At 38.7% G+C, this 21,213-nt stretch overlaps 1 protein-coding gene across 1 annotated transcript in view; it reads right to left on the reverse strand.

The window, feature by feature from the left end:
- LOC136864294 (xanthine dehydrogenase) overlaps nt 1–21,213 on the reverse strand; it is a 358,258-nt gene that overhangs the window by 249,038 nt on the left and 88,007 nt on the right. The window contains exon 2 of the mRNA XM_067141086.2: nt 13,648–13,694. Coding sequence (XP_066997187.2) covers nt 13,648–13,694 — 47 coding nt within the window. The remainder of the gene's footprint in view (nt 1–13,647; nt 13,695–21,213) is intronic.

A 21,213-nucleotide genomic window follows, 5' to 3' on the forward strand; every position in this document is an offset into this window, starting at 1 on the left:
CAGCCTGTTTCCAGTCATTCGACAGGGTCAGGAATGGAATGAATAAAGCCCCATCTAGCGGCGACAATAGGAATTGTACCGGCTGCCGAAGCACTCTTCTGGGGCAATGATCGATGAATGACAAATGAAATATTGGCCAGTGTTGCTGGAATGAATGATGACAGGGAAAACCGGAGTATCCGGAGAAAAACCTGTCCCACCTCCGTTTTGTCCAGCACGAATGTCACATGGAGTGACCGGGATTTGAACTACGGAACCCAGCTGTGAGAGGCCGGCGCGCTGCCGTCTGAGCAACGGAGGCTCCTTATAAGTACATTATGAACAGTAAAATCAATTGGTCTCACCTCCCTTTACACTCCACCGCCGTTAATTTTATTTAACCCCCCCCCCCCCCCTCCAAGAAAATTAAAAGAAGGCGTGTTTCTTTATGTTTAAAGGAGATTCCAAACACCGATGTTCACGTCTATTACCTTAATTCACTTTTTTCACTTCCTTTCACACTCCCCCCCCCCCCAAGTGAATTTAACGGCATCAAATGCACGTTTCTTTAACAGTAAAGGATCTTCTAAATAACAATTATCACGACTCTAACTTCTTCAGTTTTTGATTTATGTGTCCTCATGATAGGAATTCAATTCCTTTTCACTCCTTATTAAAAGAATTCAACACCATTTTCAGTCACTTTTACACCCCCCCCCCCTCCACCCAAGTGGTATTTCCGAAAACTAAAAATACACGTTTCTTTACTTTTAATAGAGATAAAAAAAATACCATTTTTCACTTCTGTAACATGTTAAGTTTTTTTGAGACATAACTTACTGTAGAAATTCTCATTTTAAAATTTCACCCCTTTTTAGTTCCCCTTAAGTGGAGTTTCCAAAAACAAATCACCTATGTTTCCTTGCATTTACAGGAAATTCCAAATACCCACATTTTACGTCATTTCACGTTTCTCAGATATTCTGTAGATATAGTCTTTCAAAAAATTCACCCCAAATTGTCACTCCTGTTTAACCGTAATTAATTGGATTTTCTAAAAACAAAAAAATACGCATTTCTCTATTTTTAAAGGAGATCCCATATACAAATTTTCAGTTCTGTAATATCTTTAGTTTCTGAGATATATGTATCCTCATTAAAGGCATTCAACCCAATATTCAACATTTTACACCCCTCCTACTGGGATTTACAGAAAACAAAAAAATACGTGTTCCTTTATTTTTAAAGGAGATTCTAAATACCAATTTTTATATCTGTAAACTTTTAAAGTTTTAAGATGTAGACACACTAATTTTTAAAATTCATCCCCCCTCCCATTAATTGGATTTTCCTAAAACAAATAATACGTGTTTATTTATTTTTAAAGGAGATCCCAAGCACCAATTTTCAGGTCTGTAATATCTTAAGTTTCTGAGATATAAGTATCCTCATTAAAGGGATTCAACCCATTTTCACCCCTTTTCAGCCCTCCTATTGGGATTTTCCGAAAAAAAGGTACGTGTTTCTTTATTTTTAAATGACATTCTAAATACCAATTTTTACATCTATAAACTTTAAAAGTTTTGAGATATAGATGCACTCATTTTAAAAATTCACCCCCTTTTCACCCTTCCATTAATTGGATTTTCCAAAAAAAATACGCGTTTCTTTATTTTTAAAAGAGATGAAAAGTACCAATTTTCAGGTCTGTAATATCTTCACTTTCTGAGATATAAGTACCGGTATCCTGATTAAAGGCATTCAACCCCTTTTTCACCGTTTTTCACCCCTTCTATTGGGATTTTCTGAAAACAAAAAAATACGTGTTTCCTTATTTTTAAAGAAGATTCTACATCTGTAAACTTTTAAAATTTTGAGATATAGGCACACTCATTTTAAAATTTCAACCCCCTTTTCACCCCCTTAGCGAAGGAATATCCAAAAATCCTCTCTTAGCGAGCACCTACATCTTAATATGAATCTATGCCCAAAATTTCATTTCATTATGTCTAGTAGTTTTGGTTCGGCGATGATGAATCAGTCAGTCAGTCAGTCAGTCAGTCAGTCAGGACAAGCTATTTTATATATAGACTACTAGCAAGACACCCGTGCTTCGCTACGGTATTATACTGAAATTTATAATTGAATGCTTATTGTTTTAGATATATAATCCGCCGAAATTCGCGATCTGACTCGTTTTCTGCGAGAATCCACCAAAATTCCCGATCTGACTCGTTTTCTATTAGATTCCGGCACGTTTCCTCCCATTTTTCAATCTTCCTTTCCAGCAATCGATTTCGTACTTCCCGGGCTAGGCTCAGGTATTCCTCCCGGTCAGTTGGGTCCGTAAATCTTTGCCATCTTTTCCTATAATCATTTTAATATGTATAAAATCCTTCAGGAGATCCGGCGTGGTGTCATATTGGGTGCTTTGGCGGCACTGAACCCGCGGCCGGACTGCATTCTTAGTCATTACCCGTCCAGGAGCCGTTTCCAGCGCGGTCCGCACATTTGACGACGGTCCGGAACATTATTATTATTATTATTATTATTATTATTATTATCATTATTAATATTATGTGTTGCTGGAATGGCTGATGACAGGGAAAACCGGAGTATCCGGAGAAAAACCTGTCCCGCCTCCGTTTTTTCCAGCACGAATATCACTTGGAGTGACCGGGATTTGAACCACGGAACCCAGCTGTGAGAGGCCGGTGCGCTGCCGCCTGAGCAACGGAGGATTCTTATAAGTACATTAAGAACAGTAAAATCAATTGGTCTCATCTCCTTCTACACCCCACCGCCGTTAAGTTTATTTACCGACACCCCTGCCTCCCCCCCCCAAAAAAAAAAATTAAAAGAAGGCTTGTTTCTTTATGTTTAAAGGAGATTCCAAACACCAATGTTCACGTCTATTGTCTTCAGTTTTGAGATATAAGTATCCCCATAAAAAAAATTTACTTTTTTCACTTCATTTCACACTACTCTCCCCCCCCCCTTCCCCTAAGTGAATTTTCCCGCAAAAAATACTTGTTTCTTTAATAGTAAAAGATCTTCTAAATACTAATTATCACGACTCTAACTTCTTCAGTTTTTGCTTTGTGTGTCCCCATGAAAGGAATTCAACTCCTTTACACTCCCACCCTCCAAGATGGTTTCCCCACCAAAACGCGTTTTTCTTTGTTTTTAAAGGAGATCTAAATACGAATTTTCACGTCTGTAACAACTTTAGTTTTTATTAGATGTATGCATTCTCATACAATTAAGTCAATTAAATTTTTAATTCTTTCACCCCCCCCCCCCCTTTCATTGGATTTTCCGAGAATACGTCTTTCTTTACTTTTAAAGCAGATTGCAAATATCAAATTTCACGTCTGTAACATCTTCATTTTTGAGATATCAGTAGCCTAATTAAAAGAATTCAACACCATTTTCAGTCACTTTTACCCACCCCCCCACCTCCCAAGTGGTATTTCCGAAAACTAAAAATACACGATTCGTTATGTTTAATAGAGATAAAAAATACCATTTTTCACTTCTGTAACATGTTAAGTTTTTTTAGATATACTGTAAAAATTCTCATTTTAAAATTTCACCCCTTTTGAGTTCCCCTTAAGTGGAGTTTCAAAAAACAAATCACCTATGTTTCTTTACATTTACAGCAGATTCCAAACACCCACTTTTTACGTCTGTAACATTTTACGTTTCCAAGATATTCTGTAGATATAGCCTTTCAAAAAATTAACCCCAATTTGTCACTCCTGTTTAACCGCCATTAATTGGATTTTCCAAAAACTAAAAAATACGTGTTTCTTTATTTTTAAAGGAGGTCCCATATACAAATTTTCAGTTCTGTAATATCTTCAGGTTCTGAAATATAAGTATCCTCATTAAAGACATTCAACCCATTTTTCACCCTAGCCTATTGGGATTTACAGGAAACAAAAAATACGTGTTCCTTTATTTTTAGAGGAGATTCTAACTACCAATTTTTACATCTGTAAATTTTAAAGTTTTAAGATGTAGACACACTCATTTTAAAAAATTCACACCCCCCTTTTCACCCCCCAATATTTGAATTTTTCAAAAACGAAAAAATACGTGTGTTTCTTTACTTTTAAAGTAGATCCCAAATACCAATTTTCAGGTCTGTAATATCTTCAGGTTCTGAAATATAAGTAGCCTCATTAAAGGCATTCAACCCATTATTCACCCTTTTACACCCTTCCTATTGGGATTTTCCAAAAACAAAAGAATACGTGTTTCTTTATTTTTAAAGGAGATTCTAAATACCAATTTTTATATCCATACACTTTAAAATTTTTGAGATATAGATACACTCATTTTAAAATTTCACCCACTCTTAACCCCCCCCCCCCCAGTAATTGGATTTTCCAAAAACAAAAAAATGCGTGTTTATTTTTAAAAGAGATCCCAAATACCAATTTTTAGGTCTGTAATATCTTCAGGTTCTGAGATATAAGTAGCCTCATTAAAGGCATTCAACCCCTTGTTCACCCCTTTTCACGATTCCTATTGCGATTTTCCGAAAACAAAAAATGCGTGTTTATTTTTAATGAAGATTCTAAATACCAATTTTTACATCTGCAAACTTTAAAAGTTTGGAGATATAGATTCACTCATTTTTAAAATTCACCCCCTTTTCACCCTCCCATTAATTGGATTTTCCAAAAACAAAAAATACGTGTTTCTTTATTTTTAAAAGAGATCAAAAGTACCAATTTTCTGGTCTGTAATATCTTCAGTTTCTGAGATATAAGCTCCGGTATCCTGATTAGGCATTCAACCCCTTTTTCACCCTTTTTCACCCCTCCTATTGGGATTTTCTGAAAACAAAAAAATACGTGTTTCCTTATTTTTAAAGAAAATTCTAAATACCAATTTTCACATCTGTAAACTTTTAAAGTTTTGAGATATAAACACACTCATTTTAAAATTTCACCCCCCTTTTCACCTCCTTAGCGACTGAATATCCAAAAATCCTCTTAGCGAGCACCTACATCTTAATATGAATATATCCCCAAAATTTCATTTCTTTATGTCCAGTAATTTTGGCTCGGCGATGATGAATCAGTCAGTCAGTCAGGACAAGCTACTTTATATATATATATATAGATTAGTTTCCATTAGTGTATTCAAGTTTTACTGTTTCCCAAATTTTGAAAAATGAAGTGTATATTTATCAGTTTCTTTGTTTTCCTTTGCAAATAGTTTTTGTTGTTTTTACATTTCTTTTACTTACATTTTTGTTCTTCCATTGGTGCATTTAACCTTATTAAATTACGTCCTTTGCTAGCATCTGGGCTCTTCATACTGAAGTGAAAGTATTCTCAACTACAACTAGGCAATACTGGAAAATAAAGTCTAGCTCCCTGGCTGAAGTGTTAGCATACTAGCTTTCAGTTCAGAGGGCCCCAGGTTCGATTCCCAGCCGGGCCAAGGATTTTAACAGTGTATAGTTAATTATTTTAGCTTGGAGACTGGGCGTTAGTGTTTGCCTTTATATTTCTCTTCACACCACACTATCAACCACCACAGAAACACACAATAGTGAATTCATCCCTCTATATAGGGTTGGTGCCAGGAAGGATATCCGACCATAAAACTGCTCAAAATCCACATCAAGTGCTGACTGCAAGAAATTGGGGGGAAAAGTCTAAGAAGGAGAAGAATTCTGAAAAATAAACCGTCACTAGCATGCAGGGCATTTGATTTATTATATGACCAGTGGCGGAAGTTAAGAAGTGATAGATTATCAAGAACGTAAAAATTTGTAGTATTTTGATACACTGTCACATTGTGAACTAGATAATCTACTTTTCACACTGTGGCTGAATTTGGTCAAGTATCTGTAGTAAATATTTGTCAGTGCCTGCCCCAGAAGTTTTGCCGACTTCTTTCGTAGACTACTTCTTACGTAAGAAGAAGGACCAGTAGCTCGCTCAGGCGGCCTGTCCTGCTATGCTGAACAGAGGCCTTGTGAAGGTTGGGAAGTTTGGAAGGGGTAGGCAAGAAAGTGGGAAGGAAACTGCTGTGGCCTTAAAGTTAGGTATCATCCCAGCACTTGCCTGGAGGGGAAATAGGAAACCATGGAAACCACTTTGAGGATGGCTGAGGTGGGAATTGAAGCCCTGCTACTCAGCTGACTTCCCAAGGCCGAGTGGACCCCCTTCCATCCTTCGTACCACTTTTCAAATTTTGTGGCAGAGCCGGGAATCGAACCTGGGCCTCCCACGTGGCAGCTAATCCCACTAATCACTACACCACAGAGGCAGACACAAATTATATTATGAACTGGATATACAGATGTTATATAGATGTATCTGATTTTGTCTATTACCGTATGGCCTTCCAGTCATTTGACATTTTCAGGTGGCAAAACCGAGGCTATTGTAATGTGGCTATTTTGTGTACAGTTAAGACTTGTACCTTTTCACATAAGAGCTTGTGATCTTTATCTTATGGATTTCCTGAAAGACTGTTTATCACCATTACTATTTAATTGTGCATTAGAATGTATAATAAGGGAATGGTACAAGGTCAAACCAAAGAATATAAAAGTTGGAAGCTACAAACAAAATTTAAGTTTAAAATGTTTAGGATATGCTGATGACCTTGCTCTATTGTCCAACAATATTCAGGAAACTTGATACCAAATTAAATCTCAACAGGAAATAGCACACACTTTTTTTTTTGCTATTTGCTTTACGTCACACCGAGACAGATAGGTCTTATGGTGATGATGGGATAGGAAAGGCCTAGGAGTGGGAAGGAAGCGGCCGTGGCCTTAAGGTACATCCCCAGCATTGGCCTGGTGTGGAAACGGGAAACCACAGAAAACCATCTTCAGGGCTGCCGACAGTGGGGTTTGAATCCACTGTCGCCCGGATGCAAGCTCACAGCCGTGCACCCCTAACCACTCTGCCAACTCTCCCAGTGATAATAGCACAAATAATAGGTCTTACAATATCCTTTAAAAAAACAGATCATGTTTACACATCCCCCACTGGTAAATAAAATAAAAATTGATGGGCAAGAAGTCAAAATTGTTGATAAATTTAAGTATTTAGGAGAAATCATAACTTTCAATCTTAATGAGAAACCAGCTTGGCATAACAATAAATAAACTAAACAAAGCAAATTGTACAGTATTACCAAGACTACATACAATTAAAAAAAAAAAAGCTTATCAATAGCAGCAAAATTAAGACATTATAAAACAGTCACACAGCCAGAAATAACTTATGCTAGTGAAACCATTTTTAAAACTACTAATACAGACAAAATACTTAAGACAGAAAGAAGAATAGTTAGAACATGCATAAACAAACGGTACCAAGTTCATGGACAATGGAGAATAGCATCAAATAGAACAGTTTATAAGGAAATTGAACCAGTATTGAGCACTATTGGGAAAAAAGGTGTATCATACTTTGGACATCCTATCAGAACACCTGACACCAGAATTAGCAGAAGAATAATTGAAAAATTATGGAATAGCAAGACCAAGATTAATTGGATCACAGAAATTGAGGAGGATATTAAAGAACTACAAATAACAATAGACTATCTCAAAAACAAAACAGAAAAATTAAGATACTTCAAAACACACACACCAGGCTACAGACCAAGATCAATAAAAGGTCTAATGGGAAGGCATTTTCAACAGAACAAAGGAAGGCAGCATCTCTCAGAATGGAAAAATACTGGGCTGAAAGGAAATCAAGAAATCCTTTGTATAATTGACTAGAGTGGTCCAATGCCGCCCATAAAATATAAAAAATAAAATAAAATAATGGGTAGCAGGTAGACACTCTTTAAGGCAGCTCTACTTCAGGGTGAAGTGACCCTGCCCACGCGAGTCCCAGGGAACACCGACCCTGTGTATAGCATCTGGTATGGGTCCCAGCTCAAGGTTACGAGTGAAATCTTCAACGGCATCTGTGACAGAGAAGGTGGGCTTTGGTAAAGTGCAGGTGGTGGAGAGGAAGCCCAGCACTCAGAATTAATGGAGTAGGTATCTGAGCCATGTTAGCTGCAGGTATTGAAGCAGATCTTGAGCATCTGAACCCATAGTGGGCAGCTAAATGGCAACGCCAGATTTCCATTTAAGGAGTGGCTGTTGATTCGTGCTCCAGATCTTACCAGTCTGGTTCTATTTCCTGGTGGGACCTTTGGGCCTCACCCCACAAACTATAATCTTCATACAAACTACAATGATGGGAAAACATTAGTCTGATGATACTACTCCAGCCAGTTCAATCCAGTGCCAGTCAAATTCTGGTCTAAGCAGGGCATTGGATTCTGGGGCCCTGCACCATCATGTTTGGGTCAGTTGGAAGATTCCTCATCCCACAAGTCACAAATGAAGTATTTCTTTGGCAACATCAACATTACCCTCCTTAGAGCTGGCAAACAAATTGATCTTGTTTAAGTACTGGATGAGTACCTACTAAATAAAATTTCCAACCCTCCCCCATGGCACTACAGCCCTTGAAGGGGCCTTGGCCTACCAAATTTCCAACAGTCCAAGAAATCAGGTTCACTTTGGAAGAAGTGTCCACAAGGGGGAACTACAGAATAATGAAGGGTCTACCTGCCATTAGGGAGAAAATGTCAGGTAACAAGAGAAAGTGTCCAACTATTTTGGGAAAAGCTTTCTTTGTTCACAAGTCTATGACAGATGCCATTATTTATTTCAGGTCCTCATTTCAGAGACTTTATTCTAGACCTTAAAAGTGGAATTACATCTTATGTGGTCCTCAATGCCCATGGTCCAATCAATGAGGATAACAAAAAGAATCAGCATAAAGTCAAATAATTTTGATTCCTACTTTAAGGGGAACTGATGCAAGTACCTGACAATCATGTCAAAATTCTAATGGGCAACTTCAATTGACAGGCTTTGAAAGAAAAGTAAAACAGGAAAATGGATGACATTCAGGCCATGAAAGGACAAACCAGAATGGACAAATTGAAGTCTGATTCATCCAATCTGAAGTTAATGTCCACCGGGTTCAAGAAGGAAGTCAAAAGGATGGCAAAATAGATCAAGCAACCAGACTATTAAATAGCCCAATCTCACCATTCCTGGCAAAATATCCCTGGGTGAATGAGTGCTGAAGCATTGTAGGAAAGATCCAGAGCTTGGGACAGATAGTGTTCTAACTACAAATAATTTGAGGAATTCAGAGAAAAGAAAACATGCACTGCCAAAATCTTCAAGAATGTAAAGGGACCATACAAAAAAGGAACACCTTGACCAAATTGAGGAAAACTTAAGAGAAATTATACCAGGGAAATTTACAGACTTTTTAAGAATAAAATTAAAGAGATTCACTACTAGGAACTTGGGCTTGAAAAATTAGGAAGGAAGGCTAGTCACGACTAAGAAGAAAAATTATGAACACTTAGCTCATTATTCTCCGAAAGTATTGAACCCCTTGAGGAAGAACTTTTTTCTTGGAGCACCCATAGTAAAATACGGAATTTGCATCCTTCTGCCAAAGTAGAAATAAAGAGTATAATTAAAGAACTAAAGTATAACAAGGCTCCTGGAAAAGACTTATGACAGAACTGTTTTAGTATGCAGGCAAAAATGATGTTAAAAGTTGGAAGGACTTTTCGCTCATACTTGAGCAACAGAAGAGAACCTGAAGGATTGGAAGAATGCTTTAATTCACCCCTTGCACAAAAAGAGTGATTGATATCAATTTTTATAATTACAGAGGCACCTTGCTTCTTCCCATTGTGTGCAAGATATGGTCAAAAGCACTTCAAACTAGGGTGGAGGCCCACCTGGTTCAACAGTTGGGGCAATACCAAGCAAGGCTCCAAAATGGACGCTCATGCCTGAACAAATTTTCATCCTCAAATGATTGATCAAGATTAGGACAATGAGGCGGAAAAGGATGATTATGACCTTTATGGATTTCAAGAAAGCTATGATTTAGTGTACTGTGAGACTCTTGTAAAAATTCTAGGAGTTTGGAGTTGATGATAAATCCCTAGCTTTGATCTAACAGACCCACACAGACACATTCACAAGTTACATCCTTGGGAAAGTTGTCTGAAACACAAAGTTAAAACAGGACTAAGACAGGGGATGGCCTCTCCCAAAAGTCATGTGAGAATGGAGTAAAGAGTTGGCAACAAATGATATCCAAAGTTGAATAAGAGGAGACTGCAAAGATGCTGGTATCACATTTGATTGCCTGGTGGTGTTTGCTGATGTAGTGATCCTTGCACACAGCCTTCCAACAGCAGTGAAACAAATAGCTGTATTACAAGACATAGCTGCTAAGACCAGCCTGAGGAGCTCATTTGAAAAGGCAATGAACATGGTCTCTGCTAAAACGGACCCTATACGCAATATTGAAGCAGTGTATGGAAGTATTGGGAGCACTGAGAAATGTAAGTATCTGGGCGAGATACTTACTCCCAATGGCAATGAAAAAGAATTGCTAGGAAAAGGTTCAGATCAGTCTGTCTTCCAGGCAAATCTGAGACACTATTGCACAGTCGTCAGACCAGAATGCCTCTTTGCTGCAGAGACACTAGCCAAAATAGACTATTCCACAATTGAGAAAAAGGAAGTTTCTGAGGAAAATTCTGGGGCCCAGGAAAGTGTCTGCAAGTTTTACATTCCATCTGAGATCCAATAGGAAACTGTACGAGAGAACAGAAAAGTTGAACCTGAACAGATGAGCGTATAAAATACTTGCTCTTTAGGAGAAATGGAGAATTCATCCCTGCTGGCTTAAAAAAGTTTATAAATATCTATCTAATGGACGGAGGAATTTCAAGACAAAACCATCTTCGGGAAAAAATTTACTGATATGAGGGAGAATCCAGACACCCAGCTAAAATGTACAACGTCTCTTATAAAGGAAAAGGTGCAATCCTCAAAAAGGAAAATGGCAAGTAGCTTGTGTAGACATAGTCCATAGCTGGCTTCATCAATGTATTATTATTATTATTATTATTATTATTATTATTATTATTATTATTAATTTAATAATAATAATAAATTTAATAAACAAATTTAATTCATCATTGTAAACCAGGTATTTCACATTGTGCAGCTTTAAAATTTTGCTGCCCTTATTATTATTATAATTTATTAAAATAATAATAATAATAATAATAATAATAATAATAATAATAATAATAATAATAATAATAATAATAATAATAATAATAATAATAATAATAATAATAAACATTCCTTTTTCATACAAGCATTTATGAATGAAAGGGTGTTTTCTCCAAGAAAAGGAACAATAACAGCAGGAAAAACAACAATAATTAATATAGTGATGATTTCAATTCATTTCTATCAATATACTGTTATACAGTATAAAGAAACAAATTTAATTCATCATTGTAAACCAGGTATTTCTTATTGTGCAGCTTTAAAATTTTGCTGCCCTTAAAACCTGTTGCCCAGAGTGATGGCATGGCTCGGCTCCCTTTCTCCCTCAAGGTGGCCTTGATATTAGTATACAATTGGAGATTTATTATTTATTTAGCGTATAGCATTACAAACATTACTAACATATAACACCAGTAAAAGAACTGAAAAAGAATGAAGTTTCAAATTAACATCTAAATTATAAATCTTTTGGATGAAAATTCAAGAAATACAGAATATTTCCAGAATAGAAAAACAGAAGACATGCCTAGATGATTTGTCTGGGTAATCCACATTTGTAGGCTGGACTCTGGATTTCCCCCCCCCTCCCACTTGATTTGTTCCGATCCTGTTCAGCCTCAATGACGTTTTGCGAGACAAATGCAGAGTATCTGGTTTAACACTGCCTCTGAAAAATTTATTGAGCTGTGGTGGAGATCTGCTTGTCCATTCTTGCTTCCAGGTCAGACTGATGTGGAAGTTAGTGTCTGCCATGTCCTTAGCTCTCCTATTTGGGGGTTGTCTAGAATAGAACCTATTTACTTCATTGCATACAATATACAACAATGACTGTTAGTGTGCATGACAAACCTTAAGTCACGTGTCACCTGGATGGCACTTCGATGCGAACAAGCCTAAGAGCTAAAAGTAGCAAGATAATGCACATAATTCCCTGGCTTAACTGCATGACTAAGATAGGAGATAAAAGTATGTACAAAGCAATTACGGCCATTGTAAGGATATAAGTAGAAGCAGAACAAGAAGGCAGGGTTGGCATAACACCTTATCAATTTTACAAACTTACAGATATATATTATACTTTTCAAAAGCTGAAACTATGTTCACAATACCAGAATCTCAAAATATTTTATCATTTTCAATCTCAAGACCTACTCCGACAGATGTCCTCAATGCTAGATGCAAATAAACTTATCTCTAACACTAAACTCAAGAATGGAATGAATGATTGGCAGAATAAGATCAGGCACTCGACAAAACAACAAATTGGTGTCAAATTTCCCTATGGGTAAATCAAATGATCATAAATATGTTGTATGTCTCTTGGTCATGGCCATCCATCAACAGTTCCTAGTATCAGATGGCCACTGATAATAAGACGTAGCCTGCATGGTTGTTAGATAGCATTGTCTGGCCATCCATCTGTACTTAACATCACAGCTTACACTTCCATCATACAGTTTGTTACATGAAACTATTTCATTTCAAACATTTTTTGAATGACTCCCAGCTCTAAAACATATTTAAGTCAAAAGAAAATAAACAAGTACATGCTATCATACCCATAAGAAATATGACAACTCAAATCAATGGCAAGGACTTACTGTAAGTAATAAAGGTCATCTCTTTTGGGTCTATAACTGCTGACAACGGCTTTATCAAAGATATCAATCCCAGGATTAATACGCTGGGATTACGTGGCAAATGACAATCATAGCCTACTATCGCCGAATGAAAATTTACCTAAAATGAAGGATCTCCCGCCCTTACCTGTCCTATTTCGCTCCACGGTAGATGGAGCTGTCCAACTGCAAAAAAAGGTAGTATATTCGCTTAGTGTCACAAAGACAAAGAAGCCCAGATGATCAGCCGGCATCACTTGGTTGGATTTTGTTTTGAAGGTGGAAATAAGAATATTTGGCATTGTGTCACAATACATAAAATCAGACTACAATGGTTTGGACATGAGATGTGAGCAGAAAATTATACCTTTTCAATGATAAGCTACACAAAGTCATTGGAAAGTGACCCACGATACAACCTGCACAGCATTAGGCCAAACATTACGTAATGACATAGTTCACGACCTAATCACATGGAGACAGTAAAGCCACATAGCAGATGCTGCCATTAAGAGGGACCAATCCTGATGTATAAGAAGACTGCAATTACATGCCTACCATGAAACAATGATTTTTATCACTGCAAGAAATGTTCAGCATAGCCTACTCTCACAATGACTACATAGAGTGCAAGGATGTCAAAGCCATTTGTATAAAAATGTGTTGCTACTATGTTAGAGAATTCAATTACTCCCCTTCAAGTTCTGTTCATTCATTCATTCATTCATTCATTCATTCATGACAATTACCGGTAGCTAAAACATATTACAAGAGATATCAACCAGTGGACATGTATTAGAGTACAACATGTTCTCTTGAGAGAAACTAATTGATCATTGAAGAGTTTGAAGTATATATCAGAGGGCTACTTACCAGAGTATTTCTTTCCATTTATGGAGAACACCAACTCCTTCTTCAACCTAAAAGAAATGAAAAGAATGATAATCAGTGCAGAATAGAAATATTTGAACAAATTACTAAAAGTAAGGGGATATGCCACCAGCTAAGTTCCTCACATAAGTGACCATTAGAAAGCTCTACTGTTTAGCAGGAAGGTGTGAAAGATAAATTTATCACAGAAGTTGCAGATAAAAGTGAAGTGAAAATTAATTTCATCTCAAATATTTTTGAGTTTCTTATACTCATACTAGCATTTGCAATAGATATCTCTTTTTCCATTTTTGTTAATTTGTTAATTCATTTTTTGGGCTTAGGAAATCATGATCATCAAACCTACACTCTTAGTGTGTATTAAATCTGTGTGATAACCTTTATTAGCTGTAGTATCTGTATTGTTTATCTTGTCCTTTGAGTCTCTAATAAATATGAATTTACAATTAGTTTTAAACCAACCCCACAGTGTGCAGGTAGAATATCTGACTCCCAGCTGGGGTATCAGGTTTGATTCTCAGCTCATCCAAGGATTTTAATCCTAAACCAAGTTGGGGATGAAATTCACCCAGCCTTGCAAGTTCGACAAAGCAGTTGTCCAATATGAGAGAACAGACATGGTCAAAATAGTGGCAAAGTCATCACACTCCAGCTGAGCAAGGTCAAGACTCTCAAGATGTTTTTTTAGAGGCTTACTGATGTCACCAGACAATGCTACCAACTACTAACAAAGGTTGTGAGGTGAAGATAATTTTTCACCATTCGGTTTATTTGCACCGACTGAAGTGAAGCATATTGGATTAGACTGTTTTGACATTTTTTTATATTAATTTATCACCAGTGGTTTAGGAGATTTTATTGCCATTAGATGATAATTACATCTAAGCAAGTATCTATTGAATTATGGGCGTGACACCTTAATCATTTCTGCTAACAGCAGTTTTCCTTTACCTGACTACTTTGGAAAATTTCTATTTTGTAATGTTTTACTATAAAAATATAAATAGAATTCAGGATGCCTTGATGCCGCCCCCCTTTCACACACACACACACACACACACACACACACACACACACACACACACACACACACACACACACACATGTAATATGAGGTACATTTATAAAATTCCATTTCTTAATTTAAGTACTTCATCTCTTGTACCATTACTGAAGTTATACCACAGGTATTCAAAAGCAGCTAGTCAAACATGTGTCACAGTTTAGCAGGTACAAGAAAACATTCCCACTCAATAGAAATTCAGTACCGGTAAAGAATTCAGGCACTTGACACAGCCCATAATAAATATGACCTCTGTCTGACAACTTGAAATAGAGCTGAAATTTGGTTTGGTTCATTAACAGTATGGATAGCTCATTATCATCTGTCAAAAGATGACACTGTCCTTGAAGGGTTACTGAAAATAGCCTCATCTCAGGCCTCCTTTTGCAGTCTACCTTTCTTAATATTTGAAAAATGCTAATTTTACAGATCAGAAACTGAAATTGTTTACTTTTAAATAAATCCTAGCTTACTAGATTTAGTTCAGAGCAAACACTTCCACATATGAAAAACACTTCATAGTTAGTAAAATATTCAGAAACTCATTCACGATGAAGACAATATTATGTTGAAGGCACACTATGAATATTTGTTTCATATTTCTCCATTCCACTTTAGTCTTGGCTGAATATAGCTGTTTCTTATATTATTATTATTTCTGGTCACAAGTGTTGCTTTGAATGTAAGAAACTAACAAAGTGATTCAATTAATAACATTTAACCCCATTGTGTTAGTGCTTCAGGTTCATTAAGACATGAGCTTATGAAATTAAAGTAATTAAGAAAAATTATCTTTCCCAGAGAAATTCTCTTAAAATTATCTGAGGAGGTTACTATCAGAACTATGTGTCACTGTCAATATCACCACCTATTTTTTTTTTTAATTTTTTTTTTACAATTTGCTTCACGTCACACCGGCACAGATAGGTCATATGGTGACGATGGGAAAGTAAAGACCTAGGAGTGGGAAGGAAGCAGGTGTGGCCTTAAGGTAGAGCTGTAGCATTTTCCTGATGTCAAAATGGAAAACCATGGAAAACCATGTTCAGGGCTGCCGACGGTGGGGTTCGAACCCACTATCTCCCGGCTGCAAGCTCACAGCTGCAAGACCCTAGCTGCACGGCCAACTTGCCCGGTACCACCTATTAGCAAGGTATAGAGGGTTGTAGATTTAGTTCAAAGACCATCGACATCAAAGTCATTTGTCCTGTGTGGGCGCAAGTTGCACATATGACCAGAGATTTGCTGCAACTTTATCCTTCATTACAAAAGACAGCTCCAATTATTTAGATAGATACAAGATACAATTTTATTCACAGGTCAGTCCTCCATGACTACCACACAACAACTTACTCTCATGTTTACCCACAATGTAACTTCCTCTTTTTCATTCAAGTGAGTACAAAATTTCAGAGTAACATGTATTTTCTGAATAAATAAATGCTTACAGAAGTAGGTACTCTTGATCTTTCAGTATTTTTTAGATACAAAGAAACAAAACCAGTTCTAAAAATAATATGAAACAACTCACAGTTTAATCATGTGACCTTGTCCATACAAGAGGAACAAGCCAAGAGCAAGTGGGCAACATTGTCCGATTCATGTGTTGCTTGCGAGGCTCCTTATAATTCTGACATTTTGTTCACATATCTTCTTTGATATAAAATTTCCATTGTCAAATTATTTCATCCATTGTCCATCTCCAAAGTTAAATGGCCTTTGGCCTAAGGGGTGCCAGGTTCGATTCCTGGCTGGGTATGAGGATTTTGACTTTCTTTAGTTAATTCCTCTAGCTCAAGTGCTGGGCGTTCGTGCCATCTTCAGCATAAGAATTCATCTTGGGCAAGGTGCCATTCTCACAGATGATTATATCACCTATTAGATGTTAACTCAAAAGACCTGCACCAGGCCTCTCTGGAGACCACACACCATTATATTATTATACTGTATTATTATTTATTTACATGATTATTCCCCTTAAGGAGAGCGACTGAACTTTAATACACAATGTCATCTTCAGGCGTTTTTCCTCTCTTCTTCCCAAAATTTAGTCATCCTCTCTGAATGCTTCCTCTTCCATTCCTCTGTCTACCTTTTCCCAGGTTGTCGTGATATTCTTGACTCAAATTTTACATTTGCAATTTTATTTCGGCACTCTGTACAGTCCTCAAGTTTCTTATGTTCATCTGTTGTAGGTCCCTCTGAACCTCTTTTAGCCATTCCATACCATATTATTATTATTATTATTATTATTATTATTATTATTATTATTATTATTATTATTCACCAACTGTAAACCTTTTGTTCATGTTTTAAGATGCTGATGCCTGGACACTGCTCAGAAAAGTATTTTGGTCAATTTTTAGATGTTCTGTTCCTAACAACACAGCAAGATTGAGATTGCACTCTTATGACAATAACATGTCCTGTTAGCGTGACAGAGCTCCACTCTCATCCGGATGTCCGAGACGTGTCAGCTGAAAAGTACGAGTGTTCAATTCAAAGTGTGTGCAAAAGTTGGTCCGTGTGGAGTCTAGTGTTTGAAAGTCATGGCTGATTGTGCGGACCACGATAGGCAACAGGGAAAGCAGTTGTTGCCTAATGAAGTCACTCATGCACTTGCATTGCTTTAAGAAGTCTACTCCCAGAGATATGTTGCCAGAATGTTAGGGTTTGCTCTGAATATATTTTGGTATTTGCGGCAATGTTTCCAGGAGAATGGAACAGGAATCCTGGCATGGGACGCTAAAGAAAAACCACTCCAGAGCAGGATATTTTTGTGTGTCTACAACCTCTCCAAAACTGCCAAGTTACAACACGATCACTACTAGTGGCTTCTGGAGTAAGAGTTAAGAGACTAAATAGTCTGAAACAGGCTTCAAGAGACCTATTTAAGATTCCAATGACCCGCTCAAGTACCTGCACTGGACAGATGACATCATGGCAGGAAACTGCAATTTGCTAAATATCATCTGCTCTAGTAGCTACGACACTGCCAATCTGCGCTATTCTCAAATGAATCCCCTTTCATGTTATATCATTAAAATGGAGGTGGATGTGTTATAGTGTGGGTAGGCATAAGTCTTGACACAAAAACATTTCTCCTGATCATTCGTAATGGATCCTTAACTGGTCGATTGTACATTGATGTGACCTTAGTGCCACGCGCGATTTTCCAAGCGAGGAAACTTTGAGAAAGCTCAGTGTTCATGCATGATAATTCTATAATTCACGACGCCAACATCATTTGGAGATTCTTGCAAGAGGACCACGTGCAACTTCCCAATCCAGAAGTCCTGACTTGATCCATTCAAACAAGTCTAGGACCAACTGGAACAATGCATTCAAACAAGAAATCCACCACCCCAAACACTAGAAGACCTTAAAGACTCCCTTCTGCAAAAGTGGGGAAGTCTGCCTCAACTGAATGTGTGGCACCTTGTCAGAAGCACAAGAAGATATTGCGATGCTATTATCCATATGAGGGGTGGTAATACTCCTTATCAGATACTTACTCACCATGCAGCCAGTTTGGTGTATGACTAGAGACCACTTTGTTTATGACATATCGTGCCATGATGTCTTATTGAGTGTCCAAAGATCAATTTTAGTTTCAATTCATAATTGTTGCAAAAAGGCAGTTTATTTTCATTGCATACGTTTTCAATTCAATATGTATGCATACCATGCAGATAAGAACATACACTGCTGGGGAAAAAAATAGTACACCCTCGTAGAGTTTTCCAATTCACTCAAGATTTATTGCTGAAACAGTGCATATTGAGTACATGAAATGATTACATTTACAGATCAATAGCTCAAGCGGTACTGAGGTACCAGGTGTCAACCCATGCTGAAACATCCATATTAGTGATTCTCTGATGGCACCAGTAGAGCCGTGCACGTCGATGCTGTGGCATGAGTAGAAGACTGGCTAGAGGTGTGCGTGCCCCTAGTCCCACTGCTAGCAACTGGTTGGCAACGTTCGTGTTGACACTTCTGGGCTCTCAAACCCTCTTATCTGTGCTGTGGCAGCTGTATGATCTGTCATTGCTGCCCTTACATTACAACGATCTTGGCGGACGTCTGTGCTGCGTGGACGTCTAGAACCTCGTCTACGGGCGTGAGAATATTCACGTGACCATTGCAACTAGCATCGTTGCATAACTGACACAGCATGTCCAACTTGTTTGGCAATTCTTCAAAAGGACCATCCCGCCACTCAGAAAGCCATAATTTGACCCCTGTCAAACTAGCTCAGTTGGCTGTAGGAAGCATGAATGTGTCTTCATGGCATGGCGCCTGTTTGCTTCACATTTTTACATCATACTCAGCCTTATGGCTGTAAACATTCCTTATTAAAGGGTACACACCTATGGCGCTCTGGCAGCTATGTCACTATTATCTGTTGGCGGACAGAAACCATTATCAGTACATCTACTATTCCCCAGGTGACATCTGCCATCATCATCATCATCATTTCCCTTTATCCAGCTGTAGCCGGGTAGGGGCAAATATAGTTCCTCTCCACTTTCTTCGGTCTTTCCACCACTCCTCCTCCATCAGAGAATCACTAATATGGATGTTTCAGCATGGATTGACACCTGGTACCTCAGTACCGCTTGAGCTATTGATCTGTAAGTGTAATCATTTCATGTACTCCATGGACATCTTCCATCATCAGATCAAAATCTATGTCGTCTCTCCAGGTGTACTATTTTCTTCCGGCAGTGTATAAAAAAATTGACCACATTTATTTTTTGAGCAGTGTATTTGACAACCATATACAGTATATATTTAAACAGTGGCTTGCCTACCATAAAATAATGAACTCCCAGACTGTCGCATTACAGATTCCTGAAAGCTGATAAAAGCATCAGCTCATTCAGATATACTGTGACAAAATTGACCAAATGCACCAGAAGCTGAGTGTCAAACAGCCACTTCTGTTTAATAGGATAGATATTGCCTGTGTCGTCATACCCTGAAGCAAAACTACACAAACATGACAAAAACAGCCAAGTCTGGTCCCATGAATGAGTGGTCAGCATCTTTGCTATCATTGCTCAGGGCACCATGCTCTATTCCCAACCAAGACAGGGGATTTTTACCTTAAACAGTTAATTCCCTTGGCTTGGGGACTGTGTAATTGTATTGTCCCTAATATTCCTTCCACTCTCGTACCAAATACAACACAATCAATCAATCATTTGCATTTAGAACTGTCACCCAGGTGGCAGATTCCCTGTCAATTGTTTACATAGCCTTTTCGTAAATACACTGACTGACAGAGCTAATGCAACACCAAGAAGGAGTGGTCAGAACTTTATGCCAATTGCAGGGTAGACTGACGTCACTGAGGTATGCTCATGATGTGAAATGCGCCGCTGTGCTGCGCACGTAGCGAACGATAAATGGGACACGGCGTTGGCGAATGGCCCACTTCGTACCGTGATTTCTCAGCCGACAGTCATTGTAGAACGTGTTGTCGTGTGCCACAGGACACGTGTATAGCTAAGAATGCCAGGCCGCCGTCAACGGAGGCATTTCCAGCAGACAGACGACTTTACGAGGGGTATGGTGATCGGGCTGAGAAGGGCAGGTTGGTCGCTTCGTCAAATCGCAGCCGATACCCATAGGGATGTGTCCACGGTGCAGCGCCTGTGGCGAAGATGGTTGGCGCAGGGACATGTGGCACGTGCGAGGGGTCCAGGCGCAGCCCGAGTGACGTCAGCACGCGAGGATCGGCGCATCCGCCGCCAAGCGGTGGCAGCCCCGCACGCCACGTCAACCGCCATTCTTCAGCATGTGCAAGACACCCTGGCTGTTCCAATATCGACCAGAACAATTTCCCGTCGATTGGTTGAAGGAGGCCTGCACTCCCGGCGTCCGCTCACAAGACTACCATTGACTCCACAGCATAGACGTGCACGCCTGGCATGGTGCCGGGCTAGAGCGACTTGGATGAGGGAATGGCGGAACGTCGTGTTCTCCGATGAGTCACGCTTCTGTTCTGTCAGTGATAGTCACCGCAGACGAGAGTGGCGTCGGCGTGGAGAAAGGTCAAATCCGGCAGTAACTGTGGAGCGCCCTACCGCTAGACAACGCGGCATCATGGTTTGGGGCGCTATTGCGTATGATTCCACGTCACCTGTAGTGCGTATTCAAGGCACGTTAAATGCCCACCGCTACGTGCAGCATGTGCTGCGGCCGGTGGCACTCCCGTACCTTCAGGGGCTGCCCAATGCTCTGTTTCAGCAGGATAATGCCCGCCCACACACTGCTCGCATCTCCCAACAGGCTCTACGAGGTGTACAGATGCTTCCATGGCCAGCGTACTCTCCGGATCTCTCACCAATCGAACACGTGTGGGATCTCATTGGACGCCGTTTGCAAACTCTGCCCCAGCCTCGTACGGACGACCAACTGTGGCAAATGGTTGACAGAGAATGGAGAACCATCCCTCAGGACACCATCCGCACTCT

The sequence above is a fragment of the Anabrus simplex genome, chromosome 2 (assembly GCF_040414725.1).
Source record: "Anabrus simplex isolate iqAnaSimp1 chromosome 2, ASM4041472v1, whole genome shotgun sequence".
NCBI lineage: Eukaryota > Metazoa > Arthropoda > Insecta > Orthoptera > Tettigoniidae > Anabrus > Anabrus simplex.